This window comes from Filicampus tigris, chromosome 9 (genome assembly GCF_054856515.1).
Source record: "Filicampus tigris isolate MCC_2025a chromosome 9, RoL_Ftig_1.0, whole genome shotgun sequence".
NCBI lineage: Eukaryota > Metazoa > Chordata > Actinopteri > Syngnathiformes > Syngnathidae > Filicampus > Filicampus tigris.
In genome coordinates this window covers 17,645,862-17,669,307 of record NC_141225.1, presented here as the reverse complement: position 1 = coordinate 17,669,307, position 23,446 = coordinate 17,645,862, and the positions used below count along the sequence as shown (strand labels likewise).

Here is a 23,446-nt window from a genome sequence, read left to right as displayed (position 1 = left end):
CATCTTAACCGCTGCAATGTTTTTTTTCCTCAATATTGTGATTTTTTTTCTGGTAATATTTCAACGTTGCTATCATAGTCGTAGTAGTATCATCATTTTTTGCTCTTGTCACTGTGGCACTTATTATCTCCTTCACACAGATATTTGTTTTTTGTGCGGCCATGAGATATTCTGCGCAGTTGAAGAACGTATATCATCCCAGCAAAAAAAAAACAATCAAGGTCATGATTATTAACAATTCAATTCATTTCCATGTCCTTGATAGGGAGGATGAGAGCACCTCAAGAAAAGTCAAGTCCAACTCTGAAATAAAGCCAAGAGTGTGCTAATTGGCGGCAAAGAAAGCTGCTTGAGGAGATGCATTGAGCTTGACGGATGGTGAGCTACCAAGGCAAGTAATTCAGCTTAAAGGACCTTGTGAGGGGAAAAAAAATGAGCAGGCTTGTAGAAAGAGCAATAAATGAGCAGGATACCTGAGGGCCACGAATATTTATTCTGCTTTAAATAATGGATGATGCAGGAGGCAGCATTGCTGATGTGCCAATTAGGAGGCTAAATGAGAACATACCTCACATTTACTGCCATAAGAGAAAGGGTAAACAATGCCAAATGATTAACAATTTCCTCATGGTACTACATAACCCTGACGGAAAAAGTTATATTACAAAAACAACCTTAACGGTACATGGTTTGATGCTATAGATCACCATTTTATTCAACTTGTAAATACCATGAGATCCTGTGAGTTTTCAGCTAATCATTGTGGGACTGTAAATGACCTCCAAAGAGGATTTTAATGATGAAGAGTGTCTGCAAAAAACATCCCCATTGTCAGACTGTGCACATCTGCATGTCTATTGAAGAGAGCCAAAGACTATTAAGCAGATTGTTCTTTTCCCACTGCACACACACAGACACACACACACACACACTCATGAACATGGGTAGACATAACATTACACATAAAAAACTGATAGAGTATGTTTTTTTTTCTGGGTAGATTCTTTTCTTTGTTGAAACCACAACTCTCAGAAAGCGTGTTTATTGTCCTTTTAAAGATGCCACATATGCATACGCTAGAACATCCATTCTCAATTGTGCGGCTCATCCCACAACTGCTCCTCAAAAAAGTGCGATCATTTAAAAGGAAAACAATTAGGATTTCTAACGGTATAGCATTTATTAGGAATAAGAATTTTTACAACATATCCAAGAAAAACAATTCAACACAAATGTTTACTTTCTACAAATGTTTGTAGCTATAAGACAATATAAAACGTTTAGATTTTGTCTCAGGTGCGTTACCTGTGTGAAAAAATGTCAGAAGAAGTAGACAATTATGGATATGTCAGTATACATGAAGAAGATTCAAATTTAAAAAAAGCATTTTATGTAAGTATAAGTTACATAGAACCATGACCTTATCTGCTTGAAAAAAAAAAAATCCCTTCTGCTCTGACAAAAAATTATTTTACCCAGACTGGCAAGTCATATATTTCCATCTTTTTTCCATCTTGCAAAAATACTGTTATGAAGTATTTATTTGAGTTAGGTTCATCGATATGTCTTTTCTTTGAAGTGCTTTTACTTTGTACTAACAATAAATTACAAAGAAAAAAAATAATATATTTTTATCATATGTTACACTTATAATGTAAGAACATGATTTTTTTCGTCATTCAACTTGCTGTAAACAAACAAACAGTTCTTTTCAATATTTTTTGTTCACTTTGTCTTCTTTGGGTCTTTTCCCCTCTGTTTTCCCGTCATCTTCTTCCATGGCAGGAAGTTGTAGGAGACCAGTGCGGTGAGGAGGTATGTGGCCATGCCGGTGTATCCTCCCAGTACCAAACACAGAGGCTGCACCAGTACAAACAAACAGAAGACGTTCACGGACGCCCGCTCATCCAGTTCGATCCGATCCGACTTGGTGGCGTTCATCACCGCAAAAAAATACATGAGGGCCACGCCTGGGTAGAAAGCCAGCTCCACCATGGCGCCAAGCGCAGGACACCTGGTAAGAAAAAAATCGTGTGATTTAACAAGCCAACATAGAAATGCAAAATAAAAGTCAAACTCTCACCAGTAAAAGATTTCAATTCACTCTGAGAAATATCTGTGAAGCGTGAAGGTGGATCAAAAAGCAGACTTAGACCTTTGAGCTGTCATCCTATCACAACAGCAGTCCATCAAACATTACCCACCTTCCGTCTTATCTTCTTTATGAGCTCACTTGATATGTGTTACCTTCAAAATACACTGGGATATTGGAAGCTTCCTTATCTAAAATTTACTCGAGTGCATTTTGGAAATGAATCAAAAGGGTTCACATTGAGAGAGAAGATTGCCAGCTTTTATTCTTGCTGGGAGATGGCTGAAGCCAAGCACAGTTTATATCAGTTGTATATCCAGTTGTCATGTGCAAGAAAACAGATTAAATGTCATGCTTCCACTATTGACAGGCTGGTGGTGAGCACATTTCTGATTGAAATTATATTTGTCCTCACTGGAAAAAGAAACTAATCTAATTAGCTCCACCAAATGAAAAACAAAACCAAAAAAACAGTTAATTGTCAGACATTTAACAGTTTTTTTGATTTGGTGGAGCCATTTAGATTAAATCATATCAATGTTTTATTTTAGCTGACGTCCTTGTTGGGTTTTTTTGTAACAACTTTTACAATGTACATGCACAATATCATAACTTTTACTGGAGGATCGGTGATGGCATGCACTGTGGTTGATTCACTTCTCCGGGACATTCCTCATTCATCAATCTGGTAAATGGTCTTTCACTTGTATAGCGCTTTTCCGCACTTTTCCACCTATTAAGGCACTCAAAGCGCTTCACACTGACATCACATCTACCTACTCATGGCGCAGCATCAGGAGCAACAGGGGGTTCACTATCTCGCTCATGGACACTTCGACATGGTCGCAACCGCCAGGGATCGAACCCACAACCTCTGGGTTGGGAAACGACTACTCTACCACTGAGCAATGTCGCCCCAATATGATTATTTTATAGACAGAAAACCGTGGCCCGAGAATAAAATAGAAGTGTTTGTCTTCTTCAATAAATACAGTAATTTTCCGTCGATATATAAGAAAGCACAGTCTTGTTAGCTGTTTTGAGGGTTTCACTGGTATATACTGGAATCCAACCAAACCTTGAGTCACCCCTTGATTCATTTGAAAAAAATAAATAAAAAATTGAATATCTTAAGATCACGTATTTTGCGCTTATTTTGTCCACATTTAAAGTGGCACATACAGGGGTATTGACACATTTTTGTCATACATCTGGTTCGAAAGTGGCGTGGTCCTACGTGGCCCCCCAGTAGCACTGATGATAAATTATGGCACCCTCCAGCATTTTAGTTGCCCATCCCCGCTGTCATCAATTTGAATGCCAGCGGTGACTGAGAGCAGCCACTGCCACAAAACAGCTCTGTGGCATTCTAACCAGTCCTCAGAGGTCAATTTGCCTAAAACAACAGTCCATTTATTAGTGGGAATGGTTTCCACTTGCAGTTCAGCATCTGAACTCATCATCAACAGGGTAAAAGATACAGCTGCTTTACATGCTGCATTAAGGCTGGATTCAGTTATGATGAAGTTCAACTCGTAAGTTTTGTGTATCAATACTTCACAATGTTATTTATTTTTTTTTACCAATCATTTGCTGTTATTCTTCACTCATCCAACATCACACAAATGTGCGCTGGTGCAGTCTGAGGGAGCACCGGGCCCCCAGCCACTCACTCAGCCACATCCCCTCCCATAAATACTGCATGCGTGCTGTGCGTGAGCGTGTTTCCCTTCTGTTTGCTTGCCAGTCACTGGGTAATCATTCAGAAAATGTTCCTCTTTCATGTTAGCCACCTCGGGAGACGTTTGATTCCGGATTAAACAAGAGCACCGCAGAGCGGGATTACACCCAGGGGTGGCGGGGATGGATCGCGTGGTCCCATTGAAGGGAGATTTATCGAACCCGATGTTTCTGTGTACGCCACCAGGGAGCTTCTGCGTCAAGCAGCAGGGATACACAGAAGTGTGTTTCAGTCAAACTCCAATGACAAGACAGTGGCACTCCGCTTTCAGATGTACTTCATGAAAAGGAACCTCTCAATTACACAGTCCAAATGAAAAGTTGAGATTGGCCTGCATTATGTCATGATTACTTGGTGTATAAACAAAGTGAAAAATGTTGAAAAACTATCCTTCTTTTGTTCGGTTAAAAAAGAAAACCATTTACATTGGCATATACATATGTATATGTATATGTCTATATGTATGTATATGTATATATATGTATGTATATATGTATATATGTGTATGTATATATTTGTATGTATATATGTGTGTGTATATATCTGTGTGTGTATATATATATGTATATGTACATATATATATATATATATATATATATATATATGTATATGTATGTATATATGTATATGTACATATATATATATATATATATATATATATATATATATATATATATATGTATATGTATGTATATGTATATATATATGTATATATAGCTTTTTTTGAACACATAGAACACATTTGAAATCCTTCCAGAGAGCTCCTAGTTCATTACAAGAAGACTTCACATCCCCTGTCAGACGAGCCTCTTCGTTAACATCTCCAGCTACAAAATGAGGTTTGACGACCAATTACGTGCCTGACATCAAATTTTCCGCCTCTGAACGTGTGCCTCACACTGGTCAAATATCACAGCTTTTTTAATTGCTATTATTTCTATTACTCTTCAAACCTTATTTTCCTCAAATGTTACTTTCAGTCATTTAGGATGCACGTCAAATAGGACAATGAACTGGATTCACACGTTAAAGCTGCTAAAATAAACATCTTTTCACATACTGTATCTTGCTTAACAGGACATTCATCGCTTTATGTCCTTGGACAAAGACAGTAATTTTGGACAGCATGACGCAAGAACGTCTAAACACAGTAATTAGCGCTTACAAAGCTGCAGGAAAGAGGAAATAGGCCAGGGATGGATGGAAGGGGGCATTTGAATCCCCTACGGTGTTATTAATGTCACCACCAGCACAAAGCATTGACCACCTCCTGCAGCATCCCATTTGGATAGAGCAAAAGCATTTAACGGAAGAATCCGGCATTCTGTTGATCTGGATGATCGATTACACAACAGAACTGCTTTGCCGTGATTCCCTTTAGGAATTGGAATCTGCATTTTGCTCTTCCGTTTCTCTGTAATAAGATGATAATTGCTTTATTTAAGTGTTTTTCCACCACGTAGTTGATTGTGGGATTGTTACAAAAAAACAAACAAAAAAAAATCAGTACCTGCCATTCTGATGGTCTTTCTATTTATATTCCTTCATTTTTCCATCCTGCCTACCCACTCCTTGGAACCTCTGCCTTAATATGCGCACACATTAAACCCTCCAAATACATGAATCAGAGGAAAAGGTGTGCGTGTGGACATGTGTGTACTTCTTTATGGGTTGTTCAGTGACATGCAAGAAGATAAATGTTTTTTATGTGTGTGTACGCATGTGTGTGTGTGTGTGTGTGTGTGTGTGTTGCTGATGTTAAGCTGGAGGGCTGTGTGGGCAGAGGCATCCTTGGCTGGCATAAATTGATTTCCAGAATCCAGACAACTATAGCAGCTTTTTGCAGGGAAGCCGTGTGCTTCTCTATCCATTTATGAGTGAAAACTGTGCAAAGCTGTGTGTGGCTGGGTGGATGTGTGGATGTGTGCGTACATGTCAGCAAGAAAAGAAGCTGGAGAAACGAGACAAACTACGGACGTGTGGTCTCTGCTGCCATATTAAACCGAAAATGCCAGCTGTGCTCCCCACAGTCCTTCGAATGGGATGTTTTCCCCTATGAGATTACGAGTGAGTGAGTTAACAAAGGCTACATGCAGCCTGCTTGCGTTTGGGAAGTATACCTAGCCCAGTATGGCAAACCCATCTCATTGTTGGCAGGCGCATGCACTCGTTTTGCATATTGATTACAATAGTTTACTGGGTCCAAAGTCTTCGCAGCAAACAACCGGCCAATGATGGATGCGTGCCATTAAATATGTAATTCCCCCTCCGTGTAATTAATATTGATTTTACCTCAGCCTGCTTGAACATATTTAATTGGTAACTGCACTTCTTAAAACTTCATGGCCATGTCTCCACTGGCACGGACATATTTTGAACCGCACGAGTTCCATCTTTAGACAGTCTTGATTGACAATTAATGACAATTAATGTAATGATATGTTTCTTATTGTGGATGCAGTATCCAGTCCATCATACAGAGAGTTGTTTCTAATGGTTCAAAGTTAAAAATGACTCAGTTATTCTTTTAGGTTAACAATATAATATCGCTTACCGTACATGAGATAGTAAAAGTAAAAATAAATAAATACAAACATCTCTCAATATGTTTCCCGACCACTGCAAAAAACAATCAACTCATTTTAAATTAAACCTCTCTGATACTGTCAATCAAAACTATACATTATCATATGTATACAATTTTATACAGAACCAGACAATGTATAGCAGCATTCTGCTTCTGAACTCCTCAACTATGGTTGATGCTGTGCATATAGTATGTGAATGAGGAGACGGACAGTGTTAAAGTGCTTTGAGTACCTATAGAAAAGCAATTTTTCCATCAGTACTCGGGAAATTTCAAAGAGTGCATTTTACTCTAAAAAGACGATATTTGGTCCCAGTAAAGAGAGTAAAATATTCGGCGCAAATTTCAGCGTAAAATTTACTCGGAGAATTTTATGCTGAATATTTTACTCTCAAATTTTACTCTGTTCACTGGGACCAAATGGAGTCTTTTTAGAGTACTGTGAGTACTGTGGGGCCACATAGGACCATGCCCTTCCTAACTAGATGTATGACAAAAATGCCATTTTAAAATTGGACAAAATATATGCATAAGTGCAAAATACGTGGTAGTCGGAAACGATAACAGAAGCCCGTTTAAAATGATTGTCGTACCGACCTATAAATGATTACTATATGGTCCGCCCGGACAAAATGACGGATAGGCGGACGGGGGAAGCCTGTAGGCAGAACGCGATAAACGGACCGCAAATTTTTAGTAAAATACCCAGCTCTGCTTAAAACTACATTCGACTCCTGCATGTTTGCAGTTCGCCACCCTCGTATTTGCATATTAGCACATTTTTTCAACCAATATTTTGTCACATTTTGGATTTTTACCGGTTTTTTTTTATTTTTATTTTTTTACATAAATTCAATACAATTTATATTAAATAATTATACACACACACACACACACACCCACACACAAACACACAAACACACTCACGCACATAAAAGCCTTTTAGCTCTTCATTCTAAGCTATTTCCATCATTTTACCAGCTGCAAGTCACTGGGGAATCCCTTCTGAAACTCTTGAGCGCATCAACACACCCCGCAACCATCGCGTTGTCAATATTATTGAAAAACATGTTACTTATGTTAATCATGGTGCTATCTTTTTTGCAATAACGTCAACTCGTCATCGAAATCCGTGCGTAACCGAACCATATGTGCGCATACTCGCAGCATGCAGTGGGCTTTGGGCAGGGTCGCCAACACTTGAGCGTGATTCATTCAGGGAGGAGGACGATACGTTTGAGTGCATCTGCTGCGTTTCCTCTCCACATGCTCCACTGTGCGCACGGAGCAGGAGAAGAACAGTCTTCATCTCAGCGCACAATCACTCTGCAAAACTTCCCCGGCTATATGGACACATAACCAACTGCACGTCTTCCTTCGCGGCTGTTCATCAGCACATTTCCTCACTTTCATCTGCAGCCTCAACGTATCTGAAGTGGCTGCCTCACCGGGTCGGACCGGAGGCCACCTGGTCTCTGATCTGGTCTCCGGAGTCGGTGGAGACTCGACGCGCTCCATCGGGGCCAGGCTTTGCGCCTCCCGGATCCGACCGGAGCCACCGCGCGCTCTCGAGATGGACGTGATGGAGAGGGAGGTCATGGACAAGCTGGAGGACATGTCATCCGTGTACGACTTCGACCCTATCACCGGCAACATCCCCGCCACCAAGGTGGAAGTCACCGTCTCCTGCAGGTGAGTCTCAACGCTGGTGGGGGCGCAAAGTCGGGGGAAAGTTGCGTGAGAGGTGCCGCACCCCTCTTGGACTTTTGCTCTCATTTATTTTGCGCGTGTGCGTGTGGGTGCGTGTGTGTCTAAAGCACGTAAAACGTATGTGCTTGAACAAGTTAGGTGTTGTAGGGGGATACATTTTACAGATTTCTTATGGGGTAAGAATTTAAAATTTGACACCAAATATGAAGATGCAAGAATTTGAAATCAATTAAACCTGAATGTATTGTGACTGATAAATGTCTGCAATGAATTACGGTAAGTGTTTTCCCACGACCTGTTCACTATAGGCACATCCTTTATCGCCCTTTCGCTTAAGCAAACTATATATTAATTGTGAAGTCAGAAAATAAATCTGTCAACAACACTTGTTCAGTTAGAAAAAAAATGCTTTCAATATTCAAAAGGTTTATGAAGTCAAGGCTCTCACCGCCCTTTCAGACTTTTATGCACACACACACACACACATTGCACATAACGCATGCACTCACATCCTTTCATGATGGGTTTTTAGGTTGTTGAGCTATTCAAGCGAGCCAGTTGGAGCTGTGTGTGCATTATTGATGTACTGTCTGACACACAGAGAGCTCTGTGCCTCATCCCTCAGCAAAGAGTGATTAAAAAAAAAAAATTACAAAGATTTTCATTTTAATTAGTGGACAACCATGAGGTTGGAGTGTTGCACTGAGAAAAAGGAGTGATGCGGGATCAATTTGCAAAGCTTCATTGGTTGAAGTCTGCAAGATTTCTTATTTGGAATGTATCATTTCTGATTGCAGAATCAGGCAGCATTCAGATACATTATGAGTGCCATTCGTTCAAGATGACCCTTTTTGTGCAGATACCTGTGATTGTGAGATGGAGCAAGAAGGTGATATATTACATCAGGAAAGCACATTTGCTGCTGGAATCCCACTTTTAGTGATAAATAAACCATACGCTTTCATGGGATTTGAAACACACTCTCACACATTGTGTGTGTGTCTGTGAGGTGGGGGTGTTGTGGTGAAGTGCAGGCAAAAACGCAGGTAGACCCATGTGCAAGAGAGCTGGGGTATTTAAAAATTATTTATAAAAAGGCCAAATAAAGGTATGGGGTATCAGGATCAATCACACTGAATTGGCAACGTTAAAAAGCACACATACCAAGTAACACACGAGAAAGATTCATCACCATGAACAACAGGACAACATGACAACACACGTGACATAGAACAATGAACCAAGACTGACTGAAAGAAAACAAGGAAATAAATACAGATTGACGCGATAACTAGGCAAACGTGGACATGTCACAAGTGGCTGGAGGGAGCAGATTGTTAGACACAAGGGGCAGGACTCATGAGAGCAGGCGGAGATGAAGACATAGCGAGCAGGCTGGGCAGACATGGAGAAGGGACACAGGAAAACAAGATATAACATTAATACAAAGTCGATGTAACTAAAAACATTTCAAAAGTCAACATAAACTGTTTATCACGTAATCCCCATTTAAGGGGCGGATTAAAGATGTCTCATTGGTTAAGAAAGACTGAAAGAAGCCCATGAGGGGAAATCTGGTGGGTGTGTGGAACGCCAAACTTAATGTGCCCGGCCAGGTAGGTCAGGAAGACAGTCAAGATGCTAAGCACGGGGTCTTGTCATGGCCATTGAAGTGAACGGTGCTGTAGCCGGACATGAGTTCTTGGTTGAACAGCTCATATAAATGACAGCCGCAGGACTTGCACTGCCAGCGGAGGGTTGGATGGTGGCTGCTGGATGCGCTAAGATGGAACGTCAGGTGATCCCAACCGGCCAGTCTGAACGTGGTTGGTTGGCTGATGCACATGGATGGGTGACTGTCCTGGGGCTCACGTTTTGGCAAGTCGATACGTTGGTGGGTGACTGGCGTAGGGGTCTGGGCCGTCCGGTCTCAACATGAACAGGTGACTGAGCAATGACCAGCCGCTGAGCTGGTATGGGGTCCTCGAGCAGTTGCAGGGTTGGAACTGGATAACGAATCAGGGTCAACAGAATGACAATGACCTTTACCTACCTCCGTTGGCCACCATGCGGTTGTCCAAAATAAATAGCCAAACGGGTACCCAAGTAAAAGGTCAGGGGGGAAAAAATAAGTGTGGGTCGGTATTGGGAATACGTAAGTAAAACTGACAAGGGAAAGGTCCGGGAAAATTAAATTCCAAGTCAGAATCCGGGAGGAGGTTGTAGAAGGGCGGTCACCTTTAAAACCAGAACAGTAACAATCTATGAAAATCTGTAACGGTAGAATTATGAAGGTAACATGGAGTGGTGAGCAAATATTACCACATAAAACTCTAGGGAGACTAAAGGTTACAGGTGAGAAGAAAGAACAAAAGGTCCTTGAGTGCAGAACATTTCGTTCTGTCACGTTTTGGGTTGGGGGTTCGTTGCAGTGAATTGCAGGCAAAAACGCAGGTGGACCCAAGTGCTGGGAAGCAGGAAAGGCAACAGGTCAACATGACATGATGTAACTGAAAGTGCAACCTGGCTGATGAGTCAATGAGGCACAGCTGGAAATGGCACGGGAGGCTGGAGAGAGCTGATTGGTTGACAAAAAAGAGCAGGGCTGATGAGAACAGGCGGTGACGAAAACATGACGAGCAGCCTGGGAATACATGAGCAAAGTTGGCACAGGGGAACAAGAAACATGACACAAATCTAAATCCCGTCAAAAGCAATGCAAAAGTCAACACAAACACGCATCCTGACACGCGCGGTACTTTCTAGTTGTGGGTTGCCTTGCCCTTCCTGCCCATTCTTGACACAGCACCTTGAATCGCAGCTGAATAAAAGTGGTGCTGCAGCGTGTCATTCAAAGTCAACGAAGAGCTTTTGTGCGAATGTTGTATGAGTCACATTTGTGAAGACAAGAGGCTTCCTGCGCATTTGTGTCATGTTCTCTGGGAGGTCTGCAAGCATGATGATAGCGGCTCCCTGTTTTGGTTAATACCCCCTATTACAAATTACACCCCTTGCTTTTGACAACACATTATTATCAGGACCAGAAAGTGGGTGGACAGGGGATAAGTAGAATCACCCGAAATAATAGGAGGAATTTACTGGTCTTCAAGCCAGGGAGGATGTACGGCATGTGGTATTTATTCAGTGGATTATATTCTTATTAACTCAGTCACTGTCAGACATTTTCAGACCCTCTTTTACTCTAACGTTTGAAAAAATTTGAAAAAAATATAAATAAGTTCCTGGGATATGATGGCTGGACTGTGAAAAGACAAATACATTTGTTAATGGCGGTGAATGAGCTAAATTAAAATGCTGTTTTCTTTTTCATTTCAACGGTACTAGTAGTACTACTTAAAATGTTGTATTCTTACCTCGAAATAACAAATTAGAATCTGTTTTTCGTTATTCATCTGACGCTACACTGACGAATTTTTATTTGTGAGCCGACCAAGGCTTAAAGGGGGGAAAATAAACCCAAACATATTTTTTTCAAGAAAATGTTCTATGCAGGCCTACTAGTTGAAACAAGGCATTCTGATAAATATTGCGTTTGTGGAATAACACTCATTTTTAGCCATCTCTGGAGGCGGCCATTCTGTCACTTCTGTCGACTGAAAATGACATCACAGTTGCTCAGGACTCAGGTAATGACCAATCACGGCTGACCTGTTTTCTGAAGCTGAGCCGTGATTGGTCGTTACCTGAACCCTGAGCAGTTGTGATGTCATTTTCAGTGGACAGAAATGTCAAAATGGCCGCCCCCCGAGATGGCTAAAAAGGGGTGGATTTTGCTGCTTAACTCATATTCCACAAAGGAGAATAACGGAAACCAGATTCTGATTTGTTACGTTGAGGTAAGAATACAACATTTTGAGCAATTTGTCGATTTGGCACTCTTTATATTTCATACTATCCTCTAGATTTGAATATTCCCAAGGTCAGTCGTCAGAAGTCAAATCATGCGTGAAGTCACGCAAGTCACCAGCTCAGGAGCAACCCTAACCGCAAGTTATGAATCTGGTAGAGGGGATTTGTTTCCTGTAATATTGACCATACCTCCTGTGCAAACCTCAAATTAGCTGTCAGCTACAATTGCACGTGTGTGCTTTTCAACAGCTTCCTCGCTCTCCCCCTCACTGTGCTCGTATTATGGTCTCATACATTTCTCTGCCGTGGCCGCTCAGTATGATATTAAAGTTAATAGGATGTATATACGGGGTACAGAACTTTTCAAAGAGTAAGACTCATAAGGCGCTACACAATTACAGTTACGCTAGTTATTGTTTGAAATTTTATGATACAGTAGTTAACTTATTTTTACAAAGTGATAACGTTAAATTAAAAATAATAATAAAAAGGCTTTAACGTTGTTTGATAGTTTAGCTTACCAAGGCTATCAGGAGAGAGGCAAGCCTGCCAAGTCAGTGCCATGCAGTCCCAAGCCTGGATAAATAAGGAGGCTTGGAGTCAGGAAGTGCATTGATCCATAAAACTTCCGCCAAAACGTCATCCAAAAAGGTGATGGCAAAAACCTCTAAAGAAGAACAAAAATGATGGCCACGATTTGGAAGTCAATTATTATATTTCTCTCATTTCTTATGAGTAGAAACGTGAGAGTCCCGGACTGGATCGCTTTTAAACTTCCACCATCATTTGTGATGCCTAACGCTTGTTTTGGCGAATAAGCAAGACATTTTCTATAAAGCTGTCGTTTCACGGGACCAATTGTGCTTTGTTTTCTTGGTGTGTATTTGTCAACAAGCTTTGTGTCAAAGTTTATACTGTGTGAATGTAAAGCAGAGCCAATTAAGCCGTGACTGTAATGGATTGTCCTTTTCTTGAGCGTGACACCTAATCACAACCAGGCTCCTTGGGATGGGGAAGATTGATCTCATAGCTGATAAATCTCGCTCTAATTGGGGGATTCTGCTCGTCACACATGTTTTAATGATATAGGAAAGTCTTCCTGCTCTTCAGCGCCGCGTTTCCCCAAGGGGACGGCCGAACGTGGAATTTCCCCACTTGTTTCCTTCGTGCAAGCATCACAGGGCTTTGATTAAATTCCTGTGCTAAATATCGGGATGGTCGGCATTTGCATACAGATTTGAGTTTATGAGAAGCCTGGTTTCCGCCTCGGATAGGTGCCTTCATGAATCTGGGACAGATATGAAAGCGTTGCACTCGGTGTAGAAAAGCCCCGGGGAGATCCACAGCCAAGGCTTATCATCACTCTCATCCCCCTCACTCGCTTTCACGTCACATCTCTTTAGGTTCGAGCACTTGTGATGGGAATATTTCCTGCTCCATAAAGGGATCCCTGGTGTTAATTAGCCGTGCAGAAAGATACACCCAAACTATCCATATCTGCAAAGTAACATCTTTGAATCGCCACAAATGTGCTGGCGATCCGTGGAGTCACTCACTGGCCCCAATATTAGGCACCAGCTGATGAAATCCAATCGAGAAAATACCTTTCAGTGCCCTGAGAGGAAATTTCACTTGTGACTGAGAGATGTATCGTGTAACAATATGTGTTGATTTGATTTCTTTTGTGACTGTAGTTTATAGCGATGTAGAAGTGCACTTTGTCATGCTGACAGGTTTGTTTAAAATGGCATTTAACTCATTAAATCCACAAGAGTACATCAACCTCTTTTTTTTTTTTCTTATTTCTTCCTTTTCTTGACATGGATACTGTATGTAACAATTTTCCCTGCCACACACTCCTCAGTGTTACAAAGATGGAGGGTGTGAAGGAGCCAGATTCTCTTCACACCTGCTACACTGGAGCCAGTGGAGCCTCCACTTTGTGGACTGGGAGGGCTTGACACAAACTTCAATCGCCAACTTTTTAGATCTTCTTTATTTCTTTCATCTTTCTGATCAGAGAATTCGTCAGTTGTTGTCTTCCTGCACCATAGCCGCTGCAGCAACACAGTGTCAAATACTGCTATAAAGGCGGCACAAAACTTCCCTATTAAATATGAATGCGCATTTTCTGCTTGTTCTGTTCTCCCTTGATTTGAATTAAAACGCCACACATTTTCTAGCACGCATGCAGGAGAACCACATGTTTTTTCCCCCCCAGCCAAACAACCAAGAAAGGTAATAATCATGGTGAAAAATCACATTAATTTATAGTAGCCTATTATATAATGAACATAATACACACATGCAAATATAATAAATAATAAAAATGGGAAGTACAACAGAAATTCTCTGGGGCCTGTACTGCAAGCAGCTGTTCCCAACCTTTATTGAGGCAAGGCACAGATTTTACATCTTTAAAAAAAATCTCATGGCACGCCAATAAAAGAAAAAATATATAAAAAGTCACAGATCACTTCTGTAAGAAATATTGTCTCAGTTTCTTCACCACATAACTTAGTGTGAAATTTGTGCCTTTTAAGTTCAACACAAATCTGCTATTCTGCTGTGTGAATTCGAACAGGTGGATATTATGCCGGTTCATTTGACGTTCTGCTTCTGCTGTAGTGGAAGAGCATTTAATTGTTCTGCCTGCCACTATAGGTCACGGGCATAGATCGCTGACCAAAAATGACACTGTGACACATCCATTAAATGAAGTTGGATCGTTTCCCTTCTTGAAAGGTTAAGCATTTTGATGTCAAACATTTCCCTTTTACTTTCAAAGTCTTCAAATGTACATTGCATTAACTGACGATAGAGGAGAACATGAACTAGATGTACCTCTAAAACTTTCTGCAGCACAGATTTCCCTTTATCCGTCTTGTTCACTCCGAAAACAGCCTCGTTTCAATCTTATGCATTATGATAATAGAAAAAAAAAAGAAGCTCATTCTTATGTAGAGTTTTACATCCCATAATCCGCCTCCCGGGTCTGTCAGTAACTCTGTTCAGCTGTCAGAGTCTCCACGCTTCAACAGCATTAATCTGGAACAGTCTCATATCTATCAAATCTTTTTATCAAGCCTACAGTATGTCTTACCACACATTAACATAAGAGAAGTTGTTTGCACCGCAATTGAACAGAAAGCACAGTTGGTGCTGTTTAGGAAGGGGGGGGGTGAGTATTGATGCCGGTGACTTAAAGAGAGGTCGAAGAGGTTTTGATCAATGCTCTTCCTCTGACAAACACCAACCAAGGAAACATCCAAATTCAAACTTCAAGTCAACTAGTGAAGGACTCTGTTAAGTACAGTAAATGTCCAATGTTCACTCTCTAACACAGATTGAAAATGCAGTGACCAGTAAACACAACAAGCACTTGATCTATAAACGCTTCAATGTGCAGCTCACAAATAGTATGAAACACAATAGAATATTAATATGCGTTTAGTAGGATTGAGACACAAGTGATGAGACGCTACATTGCGCGGTAATGAAAGCGGAGACACATTTGTACTACACTAACAAACAATATAACAAATAATGTGCGGCCTGTAAACCTTCCCAGGGAGACATTTAGCTGTTTGCACCTATTGAGGTGAGTTAGACACATCAGCCCTCCACCTAAGTGACCCTTTAATGATAGTTTAATAGCTCTAGGTGAGAAGTGGCCATGTTGTCGACACAACCGTTGCTGCGCAGCTGCAAGTTGAGACTTTTCCTCTTTATCAGGATCACATCCACACATCTTAACCCTCAATATGATACAGTAATGGGGAAGTACTCAAAATTGTAGGAGAGGGAGTGTGATTAGAAAATGATGACTAACCCCCCCCCCCCCCGACCCCGACCAAAAGCCTCCCCTGCCCCACCTCATTTGTTCGAAGCAGTTTCAAAATTATTTCGTTGGCACACTGTCGTGTCATGTAATGGAATGTAGAAGTGCGTAATAATGGTGCGCCCGCCCGCACCCTTCAGGAATGAATTAATAAACATTCAGAATAATCCTGTTCGGATTAGTGTGAGGGTCTTGTAAAAAACACACTAAAATGATGAAACAATTTAAATTCAAGATATGCGGGATATGTACAACACTTGCAGTGTTCGGCCATTACATTCATTGGCTTCTGACCGTGTCTCTTTAATGGCATATTGACCACCGTTAATTTGCACTGTATATACCACAGTGGCACTACTGTGAGCTGTGACATATTAAGTACTAGATTACACTTCACTACAGTTGAACAGGCACAACAAAAGTTCCTTACTTCTACTGTAATCAATTCACTTTAATTGATTTTAATGGCGTCCGCCCACATGCAGCTTTCATGCTGTCATTTTCTACCCAATTATGTCAAACTCACCCTGACACATAGTGTCCGTGCGGAGAGTGTCACACACACTGGGCACACTTTTTATGACACTTAACTGTAATCACTTGAGACAAGCTAAGGCGCATGATTGATATGATATGACAACTTGTTTGAGTTTGACACGGCTTGCAACAGAGTGAAGACAATGCAAATGTCGTCTAGCATCTCGTAGTGAGAGATGCATGACTGGGTTGGCTCACGTGCGTTTCTGCGCCTATTCTGAGCCCGTGCTGCTATTTCAGCTTTGGCCGTGTGCCACTTTCTGCAGGATGAGATGATTGGGCAAGATGGTACCGTGTGGTACAGCAAAGCTGGATATGTGTGAAAAAAAAAAAAAATGTGTGGGTGAGATGAGTGTATTTGATTATAGTGCTGCTGACACCCGGAGGGGAAATGGATAATGGATGAATGAAAGAAAAAAAACGTCTGTGTTTATGTGTGTTGGTGTATTGCTTCCTCTGCTTATTACATTCATAAGGATGTCATTTTACTTATGATGGCTTATAAGAGTTATTATTGAATTCAATCAAACTGCTGTAAATAAAGCTGTAAATGAATTTCCCTCTCTGATGGGGTGAAATTCCAAGCACATTTTCAACTCTCCTTCATTCAAGTTTTTTTTTATTTTTTTTATTTATTTTTTTTTGGACAGGAATTTATATGTTTAGTTGCGATTTCAGCATCTTTGCACTCTATGGTGTGACATTTGTCTTTTTGGACACATTTATGGCTCTCTGAGGAAGAATTCCACAGACAGCAATCCTCTCTTGCCCTTTTTTTCACCACCATGAGATTGGATGTGATCTCTTTCTAGTGTAGTGATCTGTGACCCGCAACACTTTTGCCTCATCAAAAGCAAATTTGAATTCCATGTTTACATTTGTCTGTATAGTGCACGTCAGCCTAAAACAGGAACACGTCACTTGTGGCATAATAACAGAATGGATGGAAAATTAACACACCGCTGTCTGTCTATCAGCTTCCCATACCCCTGCGCAGAAAAAGTGGTTCAGATTAATGTTTGAGTACAACAGTTGCCATGGAAATATGCAAACTATAACATATGTTGGATCATCCATTTAAGAATATCTACTGCCCCCGTTACGTCCATTAAGAACTCTTTCCCAGAACTCTTTCCCAGTGCATAAACTTTTCTCGGGCTTTTACAGTCATCATATCTTGTAGAGCATAGAAAAACTATTTGCTATTCATTTACACTGAAATTCCTTTTCCTCCTTCTATAATTCAACACATCTTGCTCCAGGGTAAAACAAATCAGACTCTAATGTGTGAAGCACTTTTCTTATTTATCGCAGATTCTTGATGCAATTTACTGATCATTTTGAGTTGCACTTTTAGAATTGATCCACTTTAGAAAAGTTATTTTCGCTCAGGAAGAAAAATCGTTCATATTCATTATCCTTTTAATCTTGCAATCAAATAAAGCAGCCCGCTCTCACCAGCAGTTTTATAAGCGCTCCAGGGCAAAGTTAATGTGCTGTAAATTCTATTCATACCAAATTTGAGAGGTTATTCCTTATGATTTTTCTTCATGCCGTAACCCATCAAAGCACGTTTAAACAAGTGTCAATTTGTTTAGGCACGGTTAAGGGGCCGCTTTGATGCATCTGGCACAGTTTGTCTTGAATCTGTGGAGGGTACAATGAAATCTCCAAACTATCAAGGCATTCTAAGGAGAATATGCTGCATGAGAAAGCTTGGCCTCCTCCAAAAGGGTAATGACCCAAAACACACCTAAAAACACCCAAGAATGGTTAAAAACAAAACAGTGGATGATTCTGAAGTGGCCCTATGAACCCTGATCCGAATAATATTAAATATATGTGGAAGGAAGTGGAAGATGCCATCTGGAGAAGGCACTGTTCAAACCACAGACAACTAGTGTAGTTTGCTCCCAAGGAGTGTTATATTGAGGGATACGGAATTTTCTTTTACTCCTCTTATTGTCTCAAAAAAAAAAAAAAAAATGTGTGAAAAAATATGAAGGTAAGGATCAATATCCAGGCCAGTTTCTTTAGTTAGATTTGTCAAATTATTCTGTTTGGCCTCAAGTATTAATACTGTATGATACAGTTGTACATGTTTAATTCATTCTGTGAATTATATTACATTCATTTACTCTTACCAGAACAATATTACCGATTGAAATTCATTTGAATGCCCTTAATCTGTTCAGCCCCCCAAAAAGAGCATTATATTATGTAAAAGATAATGAAAGAGACCGAAAATAAATAGATATATTTTCACCGTGTAATTACTTTACTTTGGGACATTTTTAATTTGCTGGTATCATATAATAAAAAAAAAATGATTATGTTTACTTACGTTATTAGGCTAACCATTTCAAATGTAATATTACTTTGGGAAGTTATTTCAGTGTCCACTGTTGGTTTCTGTTCCTTAAACAGACAGGCACCAACAACTTGGCCTAGCTGTGTATGGAATGACCACTGGTTATTGATATCACTTATCAGCGATACGCAATTAGCCATTCTCCTAATTAGACAACATGCACATCTGCCTGATGGCTGACCTCTGTTGTGTCAGACAACAGCACCATTTTCCCCATCGGGATTTACGGGATGATCTTAAGCCTTCGCGCCAGGCAGCGAGCTCACTGTGACTGTCTTCCCCAGAGGAAGTTCTGGCCTGAATAATTCAACAGCTGGTGGGTGGAATCGCTGGAATGATCCTGCTTGGGTCTGCCATCGATTTGACACCAAAGTAATGCCAGCATTACAGTTGGACTCAGGTGTTTGAGGTTGAATTGTTGCTTTCAATTAAATTCCCGCATAGACGGTTGATACAAGCTCTCTTGGAGATGAAGTATTGAATAGCAAGGAATCTGTTAATCGAATAGGTTAGATATTGCAAAAGTGATGATATGTCAGTGATCATCTAAGCAATGATGGCCGGGTGAATTTCTTTGTAAGCAGTCATCATATTGCTGCATAATTTCCCCATCCACTGCCCCTGCGTTCATCCAGCACTGTCAACGAATTGCTCTTTCTTCCACACTTCCTTTAAAACTTCCTTCCCAATCTGTGCACATGCTCCTTTTTCATCTCACTTGTAGTTTGCATTTTTTTTTCTCTCTCCCTTTTGCTCCCTCCTCTTTATCTTACTGCGAATTATTGTGCCCACCCCACCTAGCTCTGTCATCACTGTTACCATGCACACGGCCGCTTTCATTTTGCCACACAGAGATACGGTAGCTTGTCCGGGAGCAAGTGTGGATCACCTTCTTTTTACTATCCATTCTTGCTGAAATGTCCTTGAGGGGAACACGTTTCCTTATAGGCGGGCTGTTATTGCTGAATGAAAACATCATTGCTCAATGAACGGGTTACCTTCACATTTTGGCTACCAAAATTGATTTGAAAAGGCTTGCAATTGGAAAGCTAGTCAAAAGTCTCAAAGCTTTCTCTATATATTGAATGCTCGCATTTTTCTCCCTTTGGTATTTCATTTGAATTTTTTTCATTATTTTTCAGTTTGGATTGGCTAAGGAGTAAAAAAATAAATAAAAAATGGCAGATTGTACTGCCTCATAGTGAGGCACGTAATATCCATTGTGAACACCAAGAAATATGATCCTTTGCCAATTGATGGCTTAAACATAAACAGTAATTCACTGAATAGGTGCAAATATAATCTTAGATGACGATAACTAAATATGGGATACTTTACATCCCTCCAAGGAATTTTATTTAATGTTGAGCTCAATTATTTAAACAATGACATTGTTTTGATTTTGTATGATGCATGATGTGGTATGCTTTGGATCACGTTGGCCTTTTTTCTTCATGCTTTTCTCTTCTCGTCATTTATTTTCAACTTAATCATCTGCCCAAACAATACGATTCCACAACTCAAACAACGTCACCAACCACGTGGATGTGACGTTGCTGTTTTGTAACACTCCAGATGTGTGCGGTGCTCTTTGGTTTACATTTCTGATATAAATTTGTCATAATACTGATAAGTGATAACGTTTATCATTTTAATCACTGTAATTGTCATATGAAATGTTCCTACTATACTCCCTCCCTGCCCCCCCCCCCCCCCCCCCCCACACACACACACAGTGTGCACACAAGAGGTGAAGCTCACGCTGGAACCTTACAGTGAAGCGTCACGCTCCACCCACTACAGCACCAGAAAAACGCCTTCAGTGTGCGAACCTCTCACCCTCAATCTACACAAACGTATGCTTCCTTGCCAAGGAATAAAATGGTGGAGATATTAATAAACACTTGACATGAGCGTAAGTCTTAAGGATCCTTGAGAAAGATCAATTACAATGTACTATGTATCTTTATTGGGTGGAAGACTGTGCATGTGGAACCTTAGAGTCTGCCACCATAAATTTATGCTCACTTTTAGTCTAGTCCAAGTCCCCAAATCACATCATCTCAAATTTGCATGCCTCTTCAAACAGAAGCACTGATCCCTTGATATTTATTATCTCCTCCTCAGTTTGCACTGGCTGAGCGGAGCAGTTAGAGTGGGAGAGGCGAGAGGAGCCTCCCGTTGGCTTAAAAGGAGCATCTGTCTAATTATCAGGGTTGCTGGTAGTGGCGCACTATATAAATAAAATCTGTTAAGTTTGTGTCTGCCAAACTGGGACTTGGTTCTCCAACATGAGCAAAAGAAGCTTTGTTATTTTTGGTCTATTTCTGATCTCATCCACATCAATTTCTGTTTTGACTCTCATTCCTAACCGCAATCCCCCACCCGCGACACCCCCCTGCTCTCGCTTTCTCTCTCACACTTCCACTCACAGCCACATACACACACTTTCTGTGACACATTTGTCTGTTGTTCTTCTCTTGTGATTGATTTTCTGTTACATTGCTGCTCTCTTCGCCCCACAATATTCTCCCGTATACAGATGATTGCTTACGCATGTGGGGCATCACACGCACGTACACACAACACTGGCGTGGCTGAATCTCAGATCTTTTTTCGAACCTCATTTACATCAGCGAAGTTTGTTTGAAACCCCCGTAGCCTTGCCAGTAGATTGCGTAACAACCAAATGCAAATCTGATGACACATTTGAAATTTGGAACGTTGTAGAATGAGTTAATATGGTGACCTTGTTTGTTTTCGGGACTTTGGAAGCTAGTTCATCTTATTGGCCGAAAGGTAATCTTTCCGTTATGTAACTAGAATATGTACAACAACTTGTGCAGAAAAAAAAAAAAGATATATTTTAAATTCTGGTGTTGACTTCACTTTTGGAAAAGTGTTTCAAAGCAGCATAGAGCTGATATGAGACGAACGAACAATGCACATCCCAATACAAATAGTAGAATATCTTGCTATGCAGTGCCTTGACCCTCAAAGGAATTACTGCTACCTCTGCAGCTTATCTACAGTATTTCGAGACATATCTAGAATAGTAATAAGTACAGCATGGACACCAGCTGGCCCCATTACATGCAGATTGTAATGGCCAAATGTGAAAATAATTTTTTGGTCTACACTAATATGCATTTAGGTGTAATGGTTTGTTGTTTGGCTGATGCAACACACGTTTATTTCTTTATTTCTTTATTTAGTTAAGCCACAGCCACAATTTTTTTTTGTTTTTTTTTGTTGCTAATTAATTAAATATGAGCTCTGGAGTCTAGAGCTACAGACTGGAGGAGAGAGATGTGAAGACAGTAGGGTATGGGTCCAATTCTTCCGGCATTACTAGTAGCTTTATCTTCCTTGTCCCATTCACAATCACCTGTGATTGACTAGCAAACAATCCAAGATTTTTTTTCTAACTCTTACCACAGTCAACTGGGATAGGCTCCAGCTTCCCGGCGATCCTCAGCAGGTCGCGTGGTAGAAAATGGGTGACGTGATGAATATGGAAATGGTTTCATTATACAAGATCCTGATAGAGCAAGAATTGATGCCTATTCTTCTTTTGAAGGGAACAAACTAGTAGATCTTTACTCTGATGAGCCACGGTGAGCTCTTTAGGATACAATTGCACTTCACCAGAGTAGCAAGGCCAGTGCACGCCTTCTTCTTCTCCTCAAGATGCAGCGCTGTAGATCCTCTGAAGAATCTTGAATGATTTGTTGAAAGAGCTCGACAATCCATTTCTCAGTCCAGCAAACTCCATAGCTGCCTAAAAGATCTTATTTCTTGTAATATGAATGTAATGTGGATTAGAATTAAAAACAAAATACATAATACAACAACTATTTGCATACAAGCGTTTGAGAAAAAAAAAAGGGCCCCGGTAAAGTCTGTGACTTAACTAGTTTCATCCAAGCTTCTGTACTTTAAGCATTGTATTTGAGAACATTTGGGACAGTGGAGGGTTGCCTCTGAATTTAGGGCAGGACCATTGTTGATGTGGGATTGGCGTCTTGTAAAGCATAAACTACGGGGGCCATACGGAGTACAGGGTTATAAAAGAATCGCTTTGATGAGAATTCATTTCAGCAGATCTGGTTCTGAATAGATGAGCTCCTCCTGCTTCCTGGCTGTTTCTTTTTGAAGTTTGGGTTGTTGTCATCTTTTGCTTTCACCCCCCCAAGAGGCCTTTTTTTCCCCCCGTCGTGTATTGTTGATGTGTGTATGTGTGTGACTGCCTGATGCCGGTGAATGTATATTTTGCCATTAGAACAGTTTCTAAGGGGCTTCAACCTCATTAACAGGACCCACTACCCCGCTGACACTATTATGCACTTCATCTTCTCCTGTGCATGCATGCATGTCCTCTCAAATCTGTGGATTTCAATCAAGACAAAATTAGAAGCATTTTCTTTTTAATTAGTTAATCATAAACTCCGTACGAGAGAATTGCTCCTCACAGAATGTTATTCGAAAATGATTGAGGTTGATTAATATCTTTACTTAACAATGTAATATAATTTACAGAAATGTATTCATATATTCATGTAATGCCATTAATCACTTATAGGTAGTGATGTCACCAGCATATATCTGGTAATGTGACATGACATTTTTTGAGATTTCAAATACAGGACTTAATGTAAATGTTAGAATTTGGAGCAGTTTTAGCTTATTTCAATATT

General features: G+C 40.5%; 1 protein-coding gene across 2 annotated transcripts in view; it reads left to right on the top strand.

The window, feature by feature from the left end:
- Positions 1-7,619: 7,619 nt before the first annotated feature.
- cpne5b (copine Vb) overlaps positions 7,620-23,446 on the top strand; it is a 79,097-nt gene continuing 63,270 nt past the window's right edge. For both annotated transcript variants that reach the window (XM_086040956.1, XM_086040955.1), the window contains exon 1: positions 7,620-8,112. In XM_086040956.1, the coding sequence (XP_085897082.1) occupies positions 7,994-8,112 (119 nt within the window). In that variant the 5' untranslated portion in view covers positions 7,620-7,993. The remainder of the gene's footprint in view (positions 8,113-23,446) is intronic.